The sequence below is a fragment of the Myotis daubentonii genome, chromosome 7 (assembly GCF_963259705.1).
Source record: "Myotis daubentonii chromosome 7, mMyoDau2.1, whole genome shotgun sequence".
In the NCBI taxonomy this organism is placed as follows: domain Eukaryota; kingdom Metazoa; phylum Chordata; class Mammalia; order Chiroptera; family Vespertilionidae; genus Myotis; species Myotis daubentonii.
The window spans coordinates 56,075,171-56,099,142 of record NC_081846.1 but is presented as its reverse complement, the minus strand read 5'-3'; the positions used below and the strand labels follow the sequence as shown (position 1 = coordinate 56,099,142).

At 39.0% G+C, this 23,972-nt stretch overlaps 1 protein-coding gene across 1 annotated transcript in view; it reads right to left on the bottom strand.

Annotated features, from left to right (window-relative positions):
- Positions 1 to 10,001: 10,001 nt before the first annotated feature.
- PLA2R1 (phospholipase A2 receptor 1) overlaps positions 10,002 to 23,972 on the bottom strand; it is a 105,676-nt gene continuing 91,705 nt past the window's right edge. The window contains exons 22-30 of the mRNA XM_059704300.1: positions 23,342 to 23,472; positions 22,842 to 22,989; positions 19,461 to 19,699; positions 17,766 to 17,934; positions 15,904 to 16,044; positions 14,611 to 14,727; positions 13,205 to 13,381; positions 12,409 to 12,441; positions 10,002 to 12,281 (exon numbers count right to left, since the gene is read on the bottom strand). Coding sequence (XP_059560283.1) covers positions 12,064 to 12,281; positions 12,409 to 12,441; positions 13,205 to 13,381; positions 14,611 to 14,727; positions 15,904 to 16,044; positions 17,766 to 17,934; positions 19,461 to 19,699; positions 22,842 to 22,989; positions 23,342 to 23,472 — 1,373 coding nt within the window. The 3' untranslated portion in view covers positions 10,002 to 12,063. The remainder of the gene's footprint in view (positions 12,282 to 12,408; positions 12,442 to 13,204; positions 13,382 to 14,610; positions 14,728 to 15,903; positions 16,045 to 17,765; positions 17,935 to 19,460; positions 19,700 to 22,841; positions 22,990 to 23,341; positions 23,473 to 23,972) is intronic.

Below are 23,972 nucleotides of genomic sequence, written 5' to 3'. Positions count from 1 at the left end.
ATGCATATTTGTTGTTCATAATTTGTATCTTTACCTTTTTCTTCTTCTTCCTCTTCTTAAAGGATACCTTTCAGCATTTCATATAATCCTGGTTTGGTGGTGATGAACTCCTTTAGCTTTTCCTTATCTGTGAAGCTCTTTATCTGACCTTCAATTCTGAATGAAAGCTTTGCTGGATAAAGTAATCTTGGTTGTAGGTTCTTGGTATTCATCACTTTGAATATTTCTTGCCACTCCCTTCTGGCCTGCAAAGTTTCTGTTGAGAAATCAGCTGACAGTCGTATGGGTATTCCCTTGTAGGTAACTGAGTTTCTTTCTCTTGCTGTTTTTAAGATTCTCTCTTTATCTTTTGCTCTTGGCATTTTAATTATGATGTGTCTTGGTGTGGTCCTCTTTGGATTCCTTTTGTTTGGGGTTCTCCGCGCTTCTTGGACCTGTAAGTCCATTTCTTTCACCAGGTGGGGGAAGTTTTCTGTCATTATTTCTTCAAATAGGTTTTCAATATCTTGCTCTCTCTCATCTTCTGGCACCCCTATAATTCTGATGTTGGTACGCTTGAAGCTGTCCCAGAGGCTCCTTACACTATCCTCGCATTTTTGGATTCTTTTTTCATTTTGCTTTTCCGGTTGGATGTTTTTTGCTTCCTCGCATTTCAAATCATTGACTTGATTCTTGCGCTCCTCTGGTCTGCTGTCGGGCGTCTGTATAATATTCGTTATTTCAGTCCGTGTATGCTTAATTTCTAGTTGGTTCCCCAATATAAGATCGAGGGTCTTATTAGTTTTCATGTAGATCTCATTAAGTTTATCGGCAGCTTCTAAACAGTTCTTGAGAGACCTTAAAAGTGTGGTTCTGAACTCTATATCTTCCTTTGACAATTTTGTCCTGTTTCTTTGTCTCCGCATTTTGTTATGCTTCCTTGGTGCACCCCCTAGTGGTCTTTGTTCGCAGTCTTATAGTTAAACCTTGATTGTTGTAGCTAATTCCAGGGAGGGTTTGACCTCCAGGCCAAGTGGCTATGAGAATCAGCTGTGTCAGCAGTGAGAGAACTTCTGTCCTCTAGGGAGGTGCTAATCTAGCCTTTGCCTGAGGCTATCTGGCAAATGCCTCTGTGCAGGGCTTGGGCGGGGCGGGTCGCACAGGATCAACAGGGTGGGCCAGAGAGAGCAGTTATGGCGGCTCTCAGTCCTGTCCCCAGGGGCTCTGCCTCTCTGAGTCCCAGCACCCGCTGCAAAGCTGGGAGAGAAAGCTGCACTCGCTCTGACCGAAGCCAGACAGTCCCGCTTCTCCCGTTTGAGTCTGGGTCCCTAAAGACTCGCCCGGATCTGGTGCTCAGAGTCTGCGACTCCCTCCCGATTGAAAACGCCAACCTCGCCCTCCGCCGCCAGCCCGCTCCGCGCACTCCGCACCTCAGAATTTGACTTCAGCACTGCGCCTCCTCTGAGTGTCCGTGTGCGTTTCTCTTTCCTCCTAGTTGTAGGACTTCCACTCAGCCAGCGTTCCTGTGGTTCTGGGTGATGTCCCTTCCGTTTTTTGGTTTCACTTTTGAAGTAGTTGTTCAAAGCAGCAAACTCCGGCGTTAACCTATGCCGCCATCTTGGTTCTCCTCCTTTTGAGTCTCTTTCTGGAGTCTCCCATTGGGCTGGACTCAACCGAAGCTGGAGAGCAAGGATGTCCAAGTGATAGAGTCTGAGGTACCGAGCAGGGTGCAGACAGCTGGAGCGTGGGTTTGGAGGAATATCCAGCACACATCCAAGCCTGGAAGTGAGGAATGATTAACAAAACAGACGCTACCTGACACATATGTGACCAATGAGAATCTAAACTCAATGATTTTCTATTTCCCACTTTTCTGCTCTCCAGCTTTTACCAAGAGACGCCCCCCCCCCCCGAGTTATGTGACTTTGCAGAGCTGTTTGTTTTATATCTCTTATTATGTTGGAATGCAACTCGCTGGATTTTAAGAAGAATGCATCGGTCTCCAGGAACACAAAACAAACAAACAGCCCAGTTCCTGCCACTGTCCAGGAATTACCTTGCCATTCACAAGCTCCATCAAAAACAGCCTAAAGGTAATTTTGCTTTTGCTTGTCAGGTATCCTATATAGCTCTCCTGGGGTTCTAGCCTCCCCCTCTTGCACCTCCTTTCTTCAGCTCCCCACTTTCTCCTTCAGGCTCCTGGCCTGTTTCACACATCTGTTTGGATTCCAAAACAGAATTGCAGCTGTGTCACACCTTCCTAGGTGTCTGAGTTAGCTGAGAAGCCTAGTTGCCCTCTGATTTTATGTCCTCTTTTATTGTCCCTGCTCTACCATGCCCCCCACTCCTCTGAGCCCCCACCTTTCTTACAGGTCGCTGGGGCCAGCTGCACCACAGGTACCACAAACTACTGATGAGAGCTCGGACCCGGGCATCACAAAATTAGGTTCGGAGTCTAACTTTGCCACAAATTAGCCATGCATCATTGGTCAAATCAAAGAATAATTCCTAGATTAACTTTGGCCATCTGGAAAATAGGGTGCATGAAATCCATCTGTGATCCCTCAAATACTGCCTTGACATAAACAGAGTAAGAGTGGTAGAAGAGGTCTAGTTGTCTTCACAGGAAATGGAGGCTAAGGGGACATGGATTGGACCTTGAAGATCCCAATTGTGTCCCAGGACCTGGTTCTCGGTTTTTTAAGCCACAGAAACTCACTCTTGTTTGGGACCAGGGGATGCCATGCCTTGACTCATCTTAACTAAACACCCACGAAAGCTGAGGTAGAGAGTGTAATGCCCGTTTACGGTTGCTCTGTCATCTAAGTAGGCACCACGCACTTGTCCTTCAGTCACTGCACCAGGTTCCTTGGGTCTAGAGCCCTTTCCAATGAGATCCCCCCCACCTGGACACCTTCTGCACAGTGCTCTGGAGTCCCTACTGCCCCACCCAAATCACACAGGAGACTGAGGTAGCAGTCACAATGCCAGTGTATTGCTTTACAATTAGAAATTTAAGAGCACTTATGCAATCAGCACCTTCTCTCCAGCTGCATGGGAAATTTAACTGCAATCACAAGCCATTTCCTTTATTGTATGCAATCCCTCTCTAGGAGCCTAATGTACTCAAAGGCTGGAGACGAGACATTCCCTTGACACTAGGCAGACCTACCCTGAGAACCCAAATCCTAACTAGAGGCTTTTAGTGAGTGTAGAAATGTAACAAAGGAAGTTCTGCTTGATTGCGCAAGGAAAGATGGCCTGGTCATGCATCCATCGCACCCACAGATGTCCTTGACACCCTAGAATGCTGTGGCCATGCTTCTAGAAACTTTGCCATTGGAAGTGGAAATATTGTCTGCCCAATATCTAAGTCCCCTTCCCTCCAAAATTACTGAGGATGTCTGTCTCTGAGCCCGTTTCTACTGGGGACGGATTTCCCCCCCCCCCCCCAACCCCTTCCTCAGCATCTTCTTGCTTTCTTTTCTCAGACATGTTTAACCAAGTTACAATCTCCTGGAGAACTATTTTCTCTGTCGCAGATGACTTGCTTATCTATGCTCAGATCCAACCTGTGTGGATTTCAGAGTTAAGTTCTGAGGGAGAGTCCCACTTCAAATTTGGAGTAAGCCTTAAACAACAACAGCTGAATTAAAATTTCGTTGCTCTGCTGCTTAGCCAAGCCCTCTGTGAAATATGCTGTTAAAGGGCTGCTGCTCCTTCATGTCCCTCTTACGATGAATGCGAGTTGATTGTGTTGGTCCCCAAATCCATTTATGTCAATTGTACTGGGTATTGTAATTTTATCATTTAAGTTATATTAAAAATATGAGTATGAAAAAAGCTGTGAGTGTGAAAATGAAAACTAAGCTAAATGCTTTGCAAAGAATTGATAAAGGTACATAGCTAAAAATTCTATTGTTGAAGAAGACAATTATAAATATTGGGGGAAAATATAAAAATTTAGGGCTTTGCAGCCAAATTGGTCCACAGCTACCTTTAAATTTTCACTCCTCTAAAGACACTGAAACTGGAGATTGTGAACAAAATCTTATGGGCATGCTTTATGCTTGAGACCAATAGAAAGCAATGGCAAATGAATGGCAATGTCCATACACCAAATAATTGTGGATAAATATATATTTATGTGTTCTAATAGCAAATGAAATATTTAACCTAAGTATGCATCTATCAATTTTTATGATTTCTCACTTCAACTGGTAATTTTGATTCCCTGACTAGAGGCCAGGACTGAGTAAGTGAGATAAATGGGCTTCAGGTGCAGAATAAGGAAGGATTGTAACAATATACAATGTGATAATGGCTACCGTCCATGGAGCTACATTTTTAAAACAAACACAGCTTATTATTTAAATGTAATGTTAAATTTACTTAACATGCAAATACAGATGATCCCCTAAAGCAGCGGTTCTCAACCTGTGGGTCGCGACCCCTTTGGCGGTCGAACGACCCTTTCACGGGGGTTACCTAAGACCATCCTGCATATCAGATATTTACATTACGATTCCTAACAGTAGCAACATTACAGTTATGAAGTAGCAACAGAAATAATTTTTTGGTTGGGTCACAACATGAGGAACTGCATTTAAAGGGCCAGAAGGTTGAAAACCACTGTTACAGAAACAAGGAGAACTTCTTCACTAGTCTTCCCTGGGGGTGTGTAAATTGCCATGTTAACTGCAGGGAGTTTCTGTAGTGAGTACCAGCATCACCAAGCTCTTCCATCTGTCCTTGTTGCCAGGAGGCGCTGCTTCCGACGGATGCGCCCCCTGCTGGCAGTGTGCAGAGAGACTTTTTCTTTTGCATCTTTAGGTGTCATCTCGGAGTAAAAGGGAGTAAAACAATGTCTTGTCTGACCAGAGGACCTCTTGCTTGAGGAATACACAGGCGGTATCCAGCCTGAGCAAACATTGCATTAACTCAGGCATGCTCAGTCTTGAGCAGGGTCCTCCTTAGTCTCCACAGAACCACATTTTGAATGAGGAACTTCAGTCCCTGGTGACACACTGAGGTAAACACTTCCTGTTAAGTGCCCACCTCTCCCTATTCTTCTCGGTGTTTTCCCTTGCTCTCCTTGTGGTTCTGGGTGTCTCCTTCACCCCAGAGTCTATAGGAACAAGAGACCGACTGATTCCTACATATTTGAGTTGGGTTTCCAGCTCTTACCAAATTCTACTGTCTAAAAAGGTAAAGAGAGAAGTTTAAATAACCTCCTGGGGACATGATCTCCTAAGCTGAGGCTGAAGAAGCTCAGGTTAATTCACAAACCACCATATAGAAATAAAGTCACAGTTTCAGAGTTGGGGGAGGGGCAAGAGAAAATATTAATACAGTCTTTTAATAATTTGCCATATTAAATTCAAAATATATTTATGTGAAAAAATACCCTAGAAAAGGTGCAATGCTTGAATTTAATGGAAATGAGAGACTTAATGGGAGAAATGAAAAGAGCATGTTATATTAGTTTTAAAAATCAATTTCCATTATTAAATAGAAGCACAGGAAACAAACTGAAAATAGCATAGATCAGGATGTCTTTTTTCTTTTTTTTTGCAAAATTATAATGGTATTGCTACTCGTAATTACAAGAAATGGGTGACAATATTTTAAATGAGTTAACTTTGGCCCATCATGCTCACTTCATGGTGTGAAGAAAACAGCACTTGAATTATTTTCCCCTTAATTTGTTCTAAATTACAGCAAAGTGCTCTGCAAGAAGCAAGTGCTTGTGTTAATTAACTCTGAGTAAAGAAGGTCACTGGTATACATGGGACTCATTTTGTGGTTTTTTTGATTGGAGGCACCAAAACAATTTGAATTTTATCTTAATTTATTTTAAAATAGAAAAAAAACATACACAACTCTTCAACATTCAGATGTTTTACTTTCTTCTTCACATTGGTCTTTTATATAAACTGTTCCAATCTCCCCACAGAATTTTATCCTAATGCAATATATTTTTACTCTTGAAAATATTTTATTCATCACCTTGTCATATTTGCCTGCAGTAAATATATATATTATTTTTAAATTATTTTAAAATTTCTCCTGTGAATATAGGTTGTGTTATACCGTTTTTCCATATTGAGTTATTTCAATTATTATCAGTACACAATTGATCAGAACAACATAAATATATTACAACAGTTAATAAATAGTATATGTCAAACTAAAATGCTATAGGTAATGCATATCAATGAAATTGATGTATCATAGACAAGTTAATATTAATTTAAAATTGTTAGAATAAGTCAGGATTCAGCAGGGATTATCCCCCCCCCCCTTTTTTTTTCTGGTAGAAACTCAGGTTGAAATTGCTGGTGCTCTCCATAGTCAGTTACCCTCTTCTTCTGAGTACACTGGGAAACCTTTCAGACTTCCTTAAGGTTGGACCACGTGACTAGTTCTGGCCAATGGTCTATGAGTGGAAGTGCCATGTATTGAGTTAGGACCCTGGAACTAAAGAGTTCTCTACTCCCTTTTCCTGCAATAGCATCACTGGAAAACATGCAGCCCAGATCTATGAGTTACTGCTTGTAAGTGAACTGCCCTGGAGAGCCAATGGAACCATAGCAGGCTTTGCATGACCAAGAAGTGACTTCTGAGTTTCATTTCTAACCACTGCTATTTTAGAGGGTTTGTTTGCTTCCACAACATACTCTACCTATCACGACTAACATAGAAAATTTGTTCATGTAAATAAAAAGATGGGAATGAAAGGAGGTTTGTTATAGCTATACTAGAGGCTCAGTGCACAAAATTCATGCACGGGTAGGGTTCCTAGGTCTGGCCGGCAATCAGGGCCGATTGGGGCCTTTCTTCCCCCAGCTGCCAGCCACTGGCCGCTGGCCAGAGCCTTCATTCTGCACCACCCCCTGGTGGCCAGCACATGTCATAGCAGGTGGTCGAACTCCTGGTTAGTCGAACTGCTGAGGGGACAATTTGCATATTAGCCTTTTATTATATAAGATAACTCCATTATTTGAATTATTTTCTCATATGTGCCCAAAATCATAGTGATTATACATTAAAAATTATTTTCATCATCTATCAACTGACAATTTGATTATGTTCTTCTTGAATTTTGCTTAAAGTAAAGAACTGGAAACACTCAATTTGCAAAAGAATTTGCTACCCAATCATTAGAATGATTAACTGTCAATTTCCTAGAAGTAAAATTAAAAGGCTTTACTAAGACTTTTCAAATGACTATTAATTATGGCTGCTATTCTTTCATTTATAGACACTTTATTTTACCTGATTATACAAGGTAAGGTTGGGAAAAATGAAATGTTAATTTCATTATACTTCAATAAATTCTTTTTTATTAAAATGTCTTTATTTTAATAAGCACTTTAATCAGAACACTAGAGTTGCAAATTTAGTTTATTCAACTAATGAAAAATATTCATCATAATAACTTAATTGGTAAGGCTAGGTTTCATTGTCAAAACCGTGAGCCAAATAAGACAATGTTTAGAAAAAGTCTGATTTTATTTTTCAACTCAACAAGTATGCTCTTACTCACCCTTTGAAATCTAAGATAGATAAATCTAAGAGCTCTGCCATGAGCTTTTTACCAGGATAAAGTTAAGACATCAGATTCTTATCAATATCTATACTTTCCTTGCTTTCTCCAGATTTTCTCTCTAAGGGATGGATGAGATAAAGTCTTAAACAAAGTGGTTATCATCTCTGATGTTCCACTATTCAATGCATATTAACTTAGAATATCCCAACATGGAATTGCTAACTCAACACTTCACCCATAACAGAAAAATGTATGGATACAGGGAAAGACAAGACGCTGTGCACTGGGTTCATAAATCCTTTATTAGAAGATGCTGCACTGACATCTTTACAGTACTTTGAACATTTTTCTTTGGTGCCAGGGAGGCTTCCCCAAAGTAAAGGAGCACAGTAAGATTTGGAGTAGAAGCCATGTCATTTTTTTAAGGTAAAGACAAGCATTTGTGTAAAGACATAGGAAATAAGAATCAGTATGACACCATCATCTCAGGGTGTTCCCAAGCAAACCAATCCTAAGAAAGACTGTATGAAGGTTAAAGATTCTGGAAACTGCCCTAACCAGTTTGGCTCAGTGGATAGAGCATTGGCCTGCGGACTGAAGGGTCCCAGGTTCAATTCTGGTCAAGGGCATGGACCTTGGTTGCGGGCACATCCCCAGTGGAGGGTGTGCAGGAAGCAGCTGATCGATGTTTCTCTCTCATCGATGTTTCTAACACTCTATCCCTCTCCCTTCCTTTCTGTAAAAAATCAATAAAATATATTTTAAAAAAAAGATTCTGGAAACTAAGCTCCTTAAAGATACCCATGCCCCTCTGTCCCTTGGAAATCTTTATGCACCTTCGGGAAATATGTCCTCAGTTTGAAGACTTAGCTACATGATTAATCAAACACGTATCCAAGTTAACGTCTTCAGAGGCAGGAGACCCACTGGAAGACTCCAAGGCTTTAGGAGATGGAGGTCTGACTGTAGGGAAGAACTGGGACCTGCCGATAACGGAATAAAACCAAGTCCCCCTACAAGCTCACTTCGGTGTGGAGGAGGCATGAACCTTTGCTTGTTAGACCACTAAAATTTTGGGATTGTTTGCTACAGCATGTAGCCTCCCCTCACTGACAGAGTAGCAGAAGGTGCTGGACAGGGCCTCACTACTGCAGGGATGAAGTGGCCTTGGAGCCAAGAATTGCAATGTCCAGGGAGGGAATTGAATGGGAGTCACAACCAATTCTCCCGGGATTAGGTGGTGCCAGAGAGAGGCGGGATGGGGCCAAATCAAAGAGAATAGACTACAGGTTGCACCAACTAGAGCAGTGGTTCTCAACCTTCCTAATGCCGCCACCCTTTGATACAGTTCCTCATGTTGTGGTGACCCACAACCATAAAATTATTCTCGTTGCTACTTCATAACTGTAATTTTGCTACTGTTATGAATCGTCATGTAAATATCTGATATGCAGGATGTATTTTCATTGTTACAAATTGAACATAATTAAAGCATAGTGATTAATCGCAAAAACAATATGTAATTATATATGTGTTTTCCAATGGTCTTAGGCAACCCCTGTGAAAGGGTCGTTTGACCCCCAAAGGGTCGCGACCCACAGGTTGAGAACCACTAAACTATAACAGATTCCAGCAGGATTCCCAAGAGTGGGACCAAACAACTTCCTTCAGTGGACACCAGGTAACACACATCCACAGTCAGTTATCACCTTCTCCCCCCAGCACCGCAAGGGCACACCGAGTTCTCATATATCCATCCATCGTTCCGAGGAGGGAAAGGAAACTCCAAAAGACTGAACCTTTATCTAAAGACACCGTCTAATCCATGCTTGATAGGGAGGGGACCTTTCAGTAGAAGAAGCATTTAAACTGCAAGAAGACTCCTGGGGTGGGAAGAGCCATTGGACTTACAAGGAAAATCCAAGGTTTTCCATTACCTAGAGCAATGTTCAGCAAACCGCGGCTCGTGAGCCACATGCGGCTCTTTGGCCCCTCGAGTGTGGCTCTTCCACAAAATACCATGTGCGGGCGTGCACGTACAGTGCGATTGAAACTTTGTGGCCCATGCGCAGAAGTCGGTTTTCGGAAAGAAGATAGACGAAACAAGTATACAAGACAAGTGTGGATGGGAGAGTTGGAAGGGATCGACCTCAGTGAACGTACTTCAATCAGATTGAGGACGTTTTCAGCAAAGGCCAGCTTAGGAGTACCCAAATTAAGTTAATAACAATGTACCTACCTATATAGTTTAAGTTTTAAAAATTTGGCTCTCAAAAGAAATTTCAATCGTTATACTGTTGATATTTGGCTCTGTTGACTAATGAGTTTGCCGACCACTGACCTAGAGTCATAGAAAATAACTGATTTTTTAAAGAGGGGGCACATTAATTATGCATAAATGTGTTTGTAACCCTGCTACTTTTTTCTTTTCAGGCTATAGCTGTGAAATCAATTTCAGATTAAAAATAGATATGGAAAAATGTTTATTAAAGTGCACATATATGAATAAAACATACTTCGGTACTTTCTATTTTTGAACTTGCAGGATTCAGTATCAAAGTACAGAGCATTGACAAGCAGTATAGTTTCTTTCTGTAGAACCACTTTACGAATGAGATACTTGGTCAGCTTGTTATGTGTGACTATTCCACTTCAACATAGCTTGACTGGAAGGATAATTGATTAGCTTTTTTTTTTTTACCAAGTCCATTGAAAAGACCAGAAGAGAACTTTAATTTCACTTCATAAATTGTTATATTGGGCTTTTATAGCATCTGGTTAGTTCAAGCCAATCATTCTTTTGAGTCATAAATATAAAACTGTCACATAATATAATATCTTTAAAAAAAATGAAGTCTTAAAACTTATAAAACTTATGGAAGCTGATTGTTCCAGTGTATAAACTACACACACAACAGTAGCAAAGAGCTGCTTTGGGAAGCTGTATTTACTGTTTCAAGCTATGGGGACTTCATTCTGAGGGCATGCTCTTCAGATTGTATTTCTAATGATGATGGTTTGCCACTTGGAAATGTATTCATACCTTCTCCCGGAGCTCCACCTTGTGACTAGTGGCCACCAGCTTTGAGGCAGTTGGTTGTAATAACTAAAATGCACACTCTAGGAAGACCCTGATAACCCCCAGTTTTTCTCTATCATGGGACCTTACTGAATATTCATAACCACCTGATATTTTCTGCTCCTGCATTTCTTTACTGGTTTACTGTCCACTTTCCTTCATTAGAAAAGAAGTGCCCTGAAAACAGAGATCTCATGGACATGCTTACCCCAGTACCTCCAGTTTGTAGAGTGGCATTTGGTTCTTAATAGAAATTCAATAAACATTTATGGAATGAGTAAACCCTTAAATATTGATGGTGAAGTCATGTTTCTTTATAAGAAATTAATGAAGGAAGATAAAAAGCAGTGATTTTAAATTTATGGACAGTGGCATGCTTTTAATCATTATTTACCAACTGCACTTACTAGTTCAACACAATGGAGATGGTTCCCCAGAACCACAGTTTACCAAACAGAACACTCCAAATAAACTCACTTAAACAGCAAAGGGGTCTAAATTACTGCTGAAATATAATTTACCTAGTACTGCTCAACATATTCTTGAGCCTGGCTCTAATGGGACTATAATTCAGATCTTCAATTTTTCCCCTTTAAATTCAAGTTACATTTTATATTTTTTTGGTTGTTAGGGGTGTTAAATATTATTTTATACCTTTAGTTTTTAATAAAATCCATGAGTTTTAACAGATTTAGGATCTCAATAAATTCCTTTTAAGCTTATCTCTAAGATATTTTTAACTATCAAACTTAGTCATCACTTAATAATGGAATATTTTGGGCCACATTGTGTGGTTGTTTATGAAAGCACACTGCTAACCAATATTTTACTATTTAAAGAAAAGTAAATTTTCTTCTTTTTTGGTTTGAGAAATCAGAAGTAATAAAAATGAGTCACCCTAAGTATTAGTTTAGAGCCCAGAACCTGTGACTTTTAAGCTTAGAAATCAGTACTTTCCAAACCTTGCTGTTAAAACTGATTGGATTAAAAAGATTGCGTTAAAAACAAAGAAGAAACCTCTCAGAAAGTTTTTCCTTTTCCTATCACATATAAGTTTATGGTTTTACATTTTGTTTTACTTCCTCTCTTTTCATGGAATGAAAGTGGGTAAATGTCTAAATAGCTGAGTTTTAAAATTCCCCCGAAAATATTTGGTAGAAACAGTAATGCAAAAACTGTAATTAACATTGGTTTGAGAGTTTTTGAGAAGGAGTTTCTTTTAATAGTTCTTGTTTTCAGAATAATAACCATTGTGTAATTTCCCCTTTGAAAGAAGAGGTCATAGTTGCGGGAAATGAATAAATCAACACCCTTCTAATTTGGTTATAATTCACTTTGAGATTATCACTTTTAGCGACACAATTCACAGTATAATGGCATCTGGTCTGTAAAGAAAAATACAGACAGGCTCTCCTTGAGGTCTTCTTTACTTGCCCACATGACTGTGGCTTCCTCACTGTTGGTCATTTTTCTCAAGATCTGAAATGAGAATATTTTCTTCCAAATGTCCTGCACTGAAGTTGGTTGTGGGATAGTAAGGATTCCGGAACTCCACAAGTCTCCTGAAGGCACCACTCCTGTGCTTGTTTATGTAGAAGGCAAGTGTGGAAATGGCCAAAATTGCTATCAGTGTCAGCGCTACTGCCAATGGTACGATGCTGTGACTTGGTCCTGAAAGAAGATGAAAAAAAGGGAAAACTTCAATGGCAATGAAGTACAATAGACACCCTCACATAGTTACTTTCTATTTTATTACTTCTAAGAAAAATCAAAATGTTCTCTACTGCTCCAAACATACCTTTTCCTGGATGTTCCTTTGCCATGCGAATATCTAAAATTAAATATAAAAGAAAATGAGATGAAGTTTTTCTTTTAAGTCAGTAAAATGATGTCATTGTTTGTAGCAGAGCTCAGCAAACTATGGCCCATGGGTTAAATCTGGGCTTCTGTTTTTATAAGTAACTAGAGGCCTGGTGCACAAAATTTGTGCAGGGGAGGGGTGTTCAGCTCGGCCTGCACCCTCTCACAATGTGGGACCCCTTGGGGCAGTCAGACATCCCTCTCAGAATCCGGGATCACTGGCTCCTAACTGCTGGCCTGCCTGCCTGGCTGATCGCCCCTAACTGCCTCTGCCTCAGCCCCTGCCACCGTGGCTTTGTCCGGAAGGTCTGTTTGGCTGTCCAGTCTAATTAGCATATTACACTTTTATTAGTATAGATGTTTCATTGGAAGTCAGCCACATTTCATTTCCGCATTGTGTGTGGCTGTTTTCATGCTACAGTGACAGCAGGACCGAGACCATATGGCCCCCAGAGCCTGAAATAGTTCTATCTAGCCCTTTACAGGAAAAGTTTGCTGACCCCTGATTTACAGTAATCATTGTTAGTGCTTACAAACACATACACTGTCTTTTTTAAGCCAAAGAATTCCCATTCAGTCTCAGCACTGTGCATTTTGTTTGCAATAAAAATGTGAATAAACTATATCTGTACTCCCTGAATACTTGGATTTTAAAAGCTTTAGATGCTAAATAGGTGGGTCAATATTACATAGGGTGGAATCAAAATGAAGAATCACCCTCTGACTTTACCCACCTGCCTCCAGTTTACATATAAATCCTTTTTTTTCTTGACATGGGGATAACTGCCACACTCCTTCGGGGATCCTCAGGGCAACACACAGAGGAGGTTTGATGTGGTCCATCTCTGGCTTCCGAATGCCCCAGTTTGATTGGTCTGTGGGAGTTCCATCAAACCACTTCATGGTTTTATCTGTGGAAAAATTGCCGATTTTAAAATGACCATTGGTTATCTAACCTACGAAGACTGGAATAAACCATAAAAAGCAGCCCCTAAATTTAATGAGATTCTCTCCTTATCTGGCGCTTTTAACTCAGTAAATACAGTTATGAACTCAACATCACAAGGTAGGTATTAGTTAAGTTGCCTTGTGAACAACTCTCGATTCATTTTAACTTAGTTCCAATTATTTCACCAAGGATTTCATGTTTGCTAATGTAAGTTTGGATTTTGAAATATTTCTTATCATTATAAGCAACTTAAAGAAATCATTTAATAAACTAAACTAATAACATAGAAAAAATCCTTTGAAGTCCTAACATCTATGTCATTACAAAATGGCTCAATTTCTAAAAGAATTTTACAGTGAGTTTCTTTAAATAGCAAGCCAGTGGTATACCAAAGGGCGGGGCCATGGGAGAGTCCATCCATGTGTAGGAAATGAAGAGGTGCATTGTCCAAAAAGGATTTAAAATCAACAATAAAACTAAAAGTCAGGCAGCTTTTTATCATCATGTGCTAGAAATTCTAAATAATGTCAGTGATTGAAATAATACTGCTTGCTAGGGTAGACCCACCCTCTACTTTGGTACACCACTTGTTTTATAGGATCTAAGCTGTCCATGCCACTTAAAATAATTGTATTCACATGTGCTTTCAATAACCATCATTTAAATAAAGGAAAAAACACTATGCTCTCATTTGAATATAAACTTTGGTTGTTATGGGTAGCAAATAATTCTAATAGCATAATTCATCACTGAAACATTAAACAAATTTAATACTATTTATTTTTCAATGCTTTTATGACTGCTAAAATTATTAAATCATCAGACAAAAAATTAGATTGCTTACTAAATGTTACCGTCACACTCTATTGTGCTTTTTAACACCCAGGAACCTGGGGTATTTTCAAATGAATATGGTTTGGTGTCTGTGACTCCATCTGTGAACCTAAAGATCCAGCCAAGCATCTTCACGCAGATAAACTTGTTTTCATTTGCGGTTATTTCACAGGAAAGGACAGTATAGAGAAAAGGGTTAGCAATGTTTTTTTGGAAGAAATGGCTTTAACACTTGTGCTATTTTTCACAGCCACTCTATTCAAGGAGAGTTTTCTGGTTTGTAGAGGCCATTTTCACCAACCTTGACCACCATGTGCCTATTTTTGCTCTCTCCTCTTTTCTACACCAATTACTTACTGTCATCGTCAAACTGAGCATTCAACCAAACCATCTGGACAGAAGAAACAAAAACAGAGAGCTCTTCTAGGAGAAATGAATTTTCAGCCTCATCCTTGATTGTTAAAAGACTAGATCCTGTAAAAGACAAACAGCAAATGAACAAGTACTTGTGTTCACATGTAAATACAATTTTAAAAATGTCTCCCATACCATAATTTGTAAAGCTCAGGCTCTGAAAAGTGAAAATTTCCAGTGTATGTAAGTGATTTTTGGTGAAAAATGTTAAAGCAAAACCACATTTATTAAGAGAAACAAGCTTTAATCTCAGAAGTAAAGCATAGAATATTAATTTTAGGGAACATAAAAAATCTGTAATTCAAAAGCATTCACATAGTTACTTTCTATTTTATTACTTCTAAGAAAAATCAAAATGTTCTCTATTGCTCCAAACATGCCTTTTCTCAGATGTTCCTTTACCAAAAGAACATTTTGTTTGGAAGTAGAGTATTCTGAGACATCATCTTAACTTTTATACTGGACATTTAATCCTATATAATAAAAGCTTAATATGCTAACTGTCCGGTCTACTGGTTGGATGTTCAACCAATCAAAGCATAATATGCTAATGATATGCTAAGGATGCTCAACCACTCGCTATAATGTGCACTGACCACCAGGGGGCAGACAGTTGACCAGTCACTATGATGTGCACTGACCACCAGGGGGAAGATGCTCAATGCAGGAACTGCCCCCTGGTGGTCAGTGCGCTCCCACAGGGGGAGCACCACTCAGCCAGAAGCTGGGCTCACAGCTGGCAAGCACAGTGGCAGTGGTGGGAGCCTCTCCCACCTCCGCTGCAGGCAGGCAGTAAGAAGCGAGGGGTTCCAGACTGTGAGAGCCCCGGACTGCGAGAGGGATGTCTGACATCCCCTGGGGCTCCCGGACTACAAGAGGGTACAGGCTGGGCTGAGGGACTGCACCTGTGCACGAATTCATGCACTGGGCCTCTAGTTTCATACATTAACCATCCTCCAAATAAATGTAATACTATTTATTTTTTCAGTGTTTTTATTGCTGCTAAAATCACTAAATCATCAGAAAAAAATTAGATTGTTTACTAAAATATCATGAAGGAACACATTGACATAGCCCATGGACACAGACAATAGTGTGGTGAGGGCCTGGGGTGGGGCAGGAGCCGGGTGGAGGGGGTAAAAGGGGGAAACAGGGGGACATATGTAATACTCCCGAAAATAAAATTTAAAAAAGAAGGAACACATTGAAAGTATGTTACCATCACAAAAGAATTACCTTCCTTTTTGCAAAATTCATGAGCAGCTTCAAAACTCATACTGTCTAGGACTGTAGAAAAACTGTAGCAATTACTTTTGAATTTTATCCAGGGAATAGATGTTTCAGAGCACAGCTCTGGGTGTCCAAATGGTCTTGTTTCTATAAACAAAAATCAGTTATGATTTCAGTGTGGTGACTGAGTTGAGATGAGTATTGCATTACATTCTATGAAAGACCAAGATAAATATATGTAATGAGATTTTCATGGTAATAGTTGGAAGAGTGGTTTAATATACATGATTACAAAACTAGGGCTGGTTTATAGCATTTCTGGCAGAAACAACCTTTACCTGCACATGACAGGGTATAGAGGCTTAGTCTGGGTGCTGCCTGGGTGAGGTGGCTGACTTTCATGTTTACCATTAGTATCACATTGAGGGATATGATTCTTAGGAATACTGGCAGCTGAATGAAGCTGGCAAAAGGCAATTCCAAAGGCAATGTACAAAATTTATTACATGCAGTGCTGCATATTATAGATTTAGCAAATCCTTACCTGCTAATCAACCTATTAGAGAAAATAATGCATTCAATAGTGTATCATATAACATCACATCACATCACATAACACAGGGAAATTTGGGGTGGACTTTGCTTCAGAGGGCTAGCACAAGAGTCAGACGCGTCACGCTGAGATCCTAGGTAGGTGGCTGTGGGCCTGATATGTAACCTCCCTATACTTTGGTTTCTTTATCTACACAAGAGATCTAACAACATCTTTCTTACAGCTTGAGAAGTTCAAGTGAGATAGTGCCCGATGTTTCTAAAGCACTCAATAAATGCAGTGTTGTTGAAAGGGAAGGCTAACTCTTATGGTGTTTTAGAAGCAGGATTGGCTTTTCCAAAGTATATGACTTTCAGCCTGAATTATTTTGATCTGAAGGTACATAATGTGCACTCTATTTGACTTATCATATCCAGAATGTAAAAAGTAAGTGCACTTTTACTAAATGAGAGATTCAAAAAGAGACCAACTAGGGTTAAGGACTCTACATACGCCGCAGCAATCAAGGGAACGAGGGTCTGGTGTGATGGATAAACATCACACCAGAAAGCAAGGACACTTGTCTGCTACTACTGGGGCTGCTGATGGACATCTGTGAGATCTTCAAGAAGCTATTTAATGTTCTGAATTTGTTTCATCTTTAAAATAAAGTTCACTTGGCCTGGCCTAGCCAGGTGAACTTTAAGTATAATGATATGTTATTATCATCTTAATATATATATATCTGTGTGTATGTGTGTGATATAGACATAAATATCATTGCTATTATTATCACAATAACTCTAGGATCCTATTTGTTGTTGACTTACACATAAATCCCCAATCTGGCATTCAAGGTCGTTGATTCTCCTAACCCACATTTCTAACTGATTTCATACCTCTCCCTTAACCATAATTTGTGATGTAGGAAAATCTCAATATCAGCTTTGCCTTATACATGCTCAGTCCTTTCTTCCTTCCATGTCTTTGCCCAACCTTTTCTGCTCAAAATGTCCCATCATTGCCTCGTTTATATCCAACCCATTCTTCAAGGGAAATCTCCACAGTTAAGTCCTTCAAGAAGTCTTTCTACATTTTCCAAGTGGATATGATGTGTTCTTTTTCTTGCTAACCCCACAACACTTGCTACCTCTCATATTGTTTGGTAGCCCTGCCTTGTATAACAGTTATTTGTCTGTACATCACCTACCAGACCAAAGGCTTCTTGAGGCAGACACTCCTTACTACTCTTCCTCCTAGCTCCTGCTTAGCACACTGCCTGGCATGCAGTAGGTGCACAGTACATATGTTTTTAGTTGAATAGAATTGAACCTACCAGCAGGTACATGACAAATGGCTCCTTGCAGAAATGTCTCACAGGCTGTGATACTCCAGAACCCATTGGTGTCAGCAAAACCACAGTCACCCAGGACGGATGGCTCATCCTCTTTCCAAAAAGTGAAGGAGGATTTGGCGCCATCTAACCACTCAAAACTGAGACCATCCTGTGGAGGGAAACGGAGCCATCATTTCCTTGCCAAGACCGCTGTTTGGGCATCACCCAATGCTGTGTGGGCATCCCTCACTCCACACAGATTTGTATTTCCACATCTTAGATTTCTATTTCAGGGGGTCTAGGACAGCTTGTGCATATGGCCTGACAGAAAAGAATATCTGCCTGAGAGATGTCTTCTTTAGTTTTGGGGCATCCTTGGCTCCCTGCCACCATCATTTCCCAGCAAGCAATCAGAGTGAAGTTGGATCAATACCTTGTTCTTTACACCAAAATAAATTTCAGAATGATCAAAGATTCAAACATAAAATTGAACATATAGAAGTGCTAAAGAAAACTTGGCTACATATTTTATACTCCTAGTGTGGGAAAAATCTCTCCAAGTCTGATAGAAAAATCCAGAGGCCATAAAGCAAAAATCGACTACATAAGTTAAAACATTCTGCAATATGAAAACACAGTCAACAACCATAAACACCATCCTTTTACCTATCTCACTGGCAAGGATTAAAATTTTGACATACCCAGTGTTGGCAAAGATGTGAAAAAACTAGATGTTATCATACACTAATGTTGGCATGTAAATTGCAGGGACTACTTGTTACAATTCAAAGTGTACTGAGCAACTTCACTTCTGGGAACTCATCCTACCTGCACAGGATATTTGTTGTGCACTTTTTGTTATTGTGAAAACTGGGACGAACCCAGCTATCCATTCAGAGGAGAATTGTTTAATAAAGTGTGATATATCCTTACATGTGTTAGATTTTTATGTACTGACATTGAAAACTGTACAAGGTATATTAAATAAAAAAGTAAGTTTAAAGATACAGCATATCTAGCAAGTTCTCATTTATATTTAAAAAACAATATACATGTTCATCCATTACATTTACATATATGACACACCAGAAATGGTTAACAGTGATTGACTTTGGGGAGTAGCACTAGAGGTCAGGATAAAATTGATTTACTTTCACTAATTTGAGTGTGTGATTATTTTTATTAAAGAAAAAAGGAAACTTAAAAAAAAAAAACCCACCTTACTCTCCAAACTACATTCCCAGAGGAGAAAAATAACCTACATGGTAAATGTCAAGGGATACTGAAGTTATCAATGGCCAACTTTCTAAACAGGAAGCATGATTCGTTTTTCTTGCGAATTTCTTAAATGCAACAAATTACCCAAATAAAGGTGCTTGAGTGTAGGAGGTGCTCCAGTACATGAGGAAGCATCTTGAAATTTCTCAGAAAATTTCATAGAACCTTTGAAGGGCATTCATTTCCAGAAACTAGGCAAGTGGATATTTACTCTAAGAAGGTGTCTATATTTTTTGGTCACAGGCTGCTCATAAGGTTGGTCAGTAGTTACTGCATAAACCAATGGCCTAAATGTTACATTTACTATTACTTCTGGGGAAATTTTTTTCTGTGCTAATTTCAGTGGCTCGCCTCCTGAGGAAGTAGATGTGAAACGGGGTGAGGTGAGGATTGTCCAAGGGGTCTGAGGACACGTACATCTGCACTGAACAGTCCAATCCAGTGGGCATGTCCTAGCCGGTTGAGGATAACAGTGAGGAAGGACTGGTGATACTGATCTGTAATGCTGGCCAGTTCCGCTCCGTGCAGCATGCAGGCTCTCATTGCTGTGTACCACGTCATATTTGCACTGATTATTTTATAAGTTTTGTTTCCATAGTCTAAGGTGTTGGGGATGGGATACATATCAGATGTATTTACACCATGTCCAGAAGTATCTAGAACAAGAACAACAACGAAGATCATTATGCAGCATCTGGAGGAGGCAGGGGGAGGCGAAGCTTAGCATGGGAATCTGCCACAATGGCCCACGCTGTTGTTAACAGCAGTGTTTTTCTTCTCAGAACTGAAGTCTTCAAACCAAGGACACTACCTGAAAGCACAGGTGATGCTAAAGAATTCAAACACTTAGGACATTTAATGAATGAGTTTCTTTAAAAATATAAACATATAATAAATGTCATTTCTAGAAGGTTTCCCATTTGAACATTTTTTGTCAAACTGACCACGCTGGTGGAAGGCATGTGACCAAGGTTGGTTTCCTTCTGCTGGCTCTCCTCGTTCGGCCTAACACATGTGCTCCTACAGAACTTAATACTTACAAGAGAATATTGGCATACGCCACGTCATCATATACTGCACTACAGACATAATTTACAAGTGAGCATTCTTAAATATAACACTTTATTAAACTTTTCAGACTGTATGATCGTTATCATGCTTAATGTTTACATGTATACATACATAAAGAAGCTTAAAAATTAATTAACACTTAGAAATACAGCCTAGCAGGCATGACTCAGTGGTTGAGTGTCTACCTATGAACCCGGAGGTCACAGTTCGATTCCTTGGAAGTCAGTGGTTCTGCTTTCTACTTCTGAGATCTTTTTTAGGAAGAGATAATTTTATTTTAAAAAATATATTTTTATTAATTTCAAAAAGGAAGGGAGAGAAACATCAATGATGAGAGAGAATCATCCATCGGCTGCCTCCTGCATGCCCCACACTAGGGATTGAGCCTGCCTTTTTGTTTTTATCATATTATGTGCTTGATAGGCTAAATTTTGAGAACTTAAAATACAAAAACAAGGTAAGGGTTTCTTAAGTGTCTGATCTAAAGTGGCTTGGATTTCTTTCTCTACACTGGTTTCACTCCATTTGGGCTTGAAAAGGAGCATGATAAGATGTGACTCAACTCTAGTCCTGACCCTACATGGCTAAGAAACCTTAGGAAATTAGTTAATCTCTTAAAACCTCACATTTATAGTCTGTAAGGTCAGTAAGACCTCCTAAGAGGGGTGTGGGTAGAATTCATTGAGATTTCTACAAAGAGCACTTACTCTGGTACCTGGGATATAGTGGGCACTCAATAAATGTTGTTGCTTCTTCTCCCCTCTCCTCCTGTTGTCACAATCTTCCAAATAAAAATGACAAAGTGGGAATTCAACTTTTACCTGAAAATGTTACCTCAATGCCTGTTGTAAAACCAAAGTGAAATTAACCAAGTAAATTGTGATGGACCACACTTTTATCATCTGTTGTTGTTTTTCTTTCTTTCTTTCTTTTGCTAGAAGTCTGTTTGCTAGCCTGTGTATGAAGTGTAAGGTTATTTATATAAAAACAAATATCTATTTTAAAATTTTAACAGTTAGTAAAGTTAAAGTAACTAAAATTTCTTGTATATGTGATCCAAGCACCCATTTAACTGTGCTCCCCCACTAAAGTTATACATCTGTATTTTCACCTATATGAATTTCTCCTTATGTAGTTGATTCCATCAGGTTTCAAAACATAAGTGACTTTGAGCAACCTGATTTTGCCACTCATTTCTGTGAAAAAGAAAGATCCATTGGAAACCAAGTTCCAAATTGGGGGTGTTGACTTTGCCCTTGACTCTCTTTTTATTCAGACATTTTATCTTTCGTGCAGATAAAAATTTGAGTAATCACTGTAGACTATAAGAATTTGAGTAGTTGAATAATATGGTTTGGAAATAACAATAAAAAGAATCATTATTTATTAAACATATATAACCCAATATATACAGAGAGCCTGTGAAATAGTTTTATTCCATTTAATAGATGCAGAAGTAAACGTTCAGAGAAGAAAAGAAACTTGACTGACCGTTTATTTACAGAGGTCGGGTAGGAACCCAGAGCGGTGTGAGCTCCAGTGCCCACGCTCTCCACCACCACTACCCTATGCTGTCTCCAAAAGAACATATACATTGTTCACCCCCAAATATCACAGAGGGAAAGTGGTCAGGAGTACATTTCTAGAAGAGATCAAACTCAAGGTCACGGAATGAAATAACTGTATTTAATTTGAGTGTGTTACTTATCTTTTCTGATCCTCAAGTTCCTCATTTGTAAAATGGGGAGACTTTTATCTACTTCCTAGATTCGTCATGAGGATTTTATGACATAATGCAGATAAAGCCAAGGCACAGCGCCAGGTACATCATAAGTATGCAAAGACATGGCATATTGGAATTATTTCTCTCCCTGCAAGACTCTGCTCTTCTCATAATACTCTTGCTATAACTGATCTGGTATTTTCTTTCAGTTCCCAACCACTATTGTGATTAAGTGATACCGGTGAACCCAGGAAACAGGGTTTCCCTGGAGCTGCTTTTCCAAGGATGGGTTAATACTTAACATCATTAAAGGGTCCAAATGTATGAAACAGTAAGAGTTATAATTCCTATTGCAAGTAAGCATATATACTAGATTGCCCAGAGTTCCACACAGCTCCAGACACAAAGCATGGCCTTCTAGGGTTGCATAGTACAGGGAAACCTAGCCCTCAGTGAAAGCATGAGCTATGAGCTATTGTTGTTGTCCTCACTTACAGGGCATTCACACTGTTCATGGACCCCATTGGCTACTTGTGGTAGTATGATTTTGTTACTTCACACCACAAGTCATTGGGTGTTATCACCATCAGACCGAGAAACGTGCTGCATGCCATGTTTAGTTACAAAGACCATTTTTGGCATTCCAAGACAGGAGTAAGTATTGAGTTGGTTTCTTTCCTTGATTCTTTTCCAGCATTTAGCAATCCTTTTAATTGCCTGAACAGACATATAATCCAAGAACAAAGCAATAATACCTTTTAATATGACCAAATGGATGCCTAAACTTGGCTGTCACTCATGTGGTCTTTGCAGTCTGTAGAACCCCACTAGAGGGCATAATCCTGGGTTAGCGAAATTAAAAGACTATATGTGTATAAATCTCAAAAAATCAGTGTCTGGCACTGTTAAGCTATGAAACTGTCAGTTATACAGCATGTAAAACAAAATGGAAAAGAAGAGTGAACCATATAAATGAAAGGAATAAAGAAGCAAACATTTCTTACCCTGCATTTTCTCACAAACAAACCCATAACCTTCTTTTCCACAGTCTTCAAAATACCATTTTCCAGTGAAATGAAAATTAGCATTACTTGACAGCAAAGCACAGAGAGGAATGTGCTTTTGAACTTCGGTGGTGTTATGACTTGGAATCTAAAAGAATAGATTTTTCTTAAAGGTAACATGTAACATTATCATAACACCGACATTTTTATTAAGGACATAATTTTAAAAATTCAAACAACATTTTTCTTTTGTTTGCATTTAATAAATCTGTTCACAGATCACTTCATAACCTAAGACATAAATAATTCTTGTGATGAGTAAAGTAATTACATTTATGGAACATGTGAAAATTATATTTTGCATTATTAAAATGAATATATTAACAATTGACTAATAAAAATTTATGCCTATAAAATATAAGAGCTATAAAAAAACTTTAGTAAACAAGTCTTGAGCAAAATCTCTTGCCAATTTCTAAAAAGTAAATCTTAACACTTACATTTATTATATCAATTGGAGACCAGTTAGAATATACCACACGCTTTCCACTTAGCCATTTTTCATAATCATCATATTGTAGCCCTATCCACACATCAGTGGTCTGTCCATAAAGATTCATAGTAATGAAAGCTGAAAAATAAGCATACATTATAAATTTCAATGCTATATAATCCATTTGGGTAATCAGCCAATTCTGTTTATAGCTACAATTTTATTTAAATGACGGTAAGACTTAATTACTAGTCAATTGTCAGAATTTGTTATTTTGTCCTTATTAAGGTAATGCAGTCTTTCATTTTTGTTTCTGTTTAAATTGACAGAAATTAGCTGGTGAAGCCTGGGATTTCATCGTATCATTAACAAAACAATTTCCAATGTTCATTCAATGCCTTTCTTAACAAAAGAGAATTTATTTGCTATATTTATACTAAGTATATAATTCCCTAAGTATCTAATAAAAGCATATAGGTGAATCTAAAGGAATCTAAAAAATTATGCCATGCAATTATAATAGATTTTACCTCAGATTATTTTGGTCCTTTGAAATACAGATCAGATCTATGTCTTTATTCTCTTTACTATGACTGGTGAGACAAAAGGTTCCAAACCAACAGTTTATAGGCAATGCA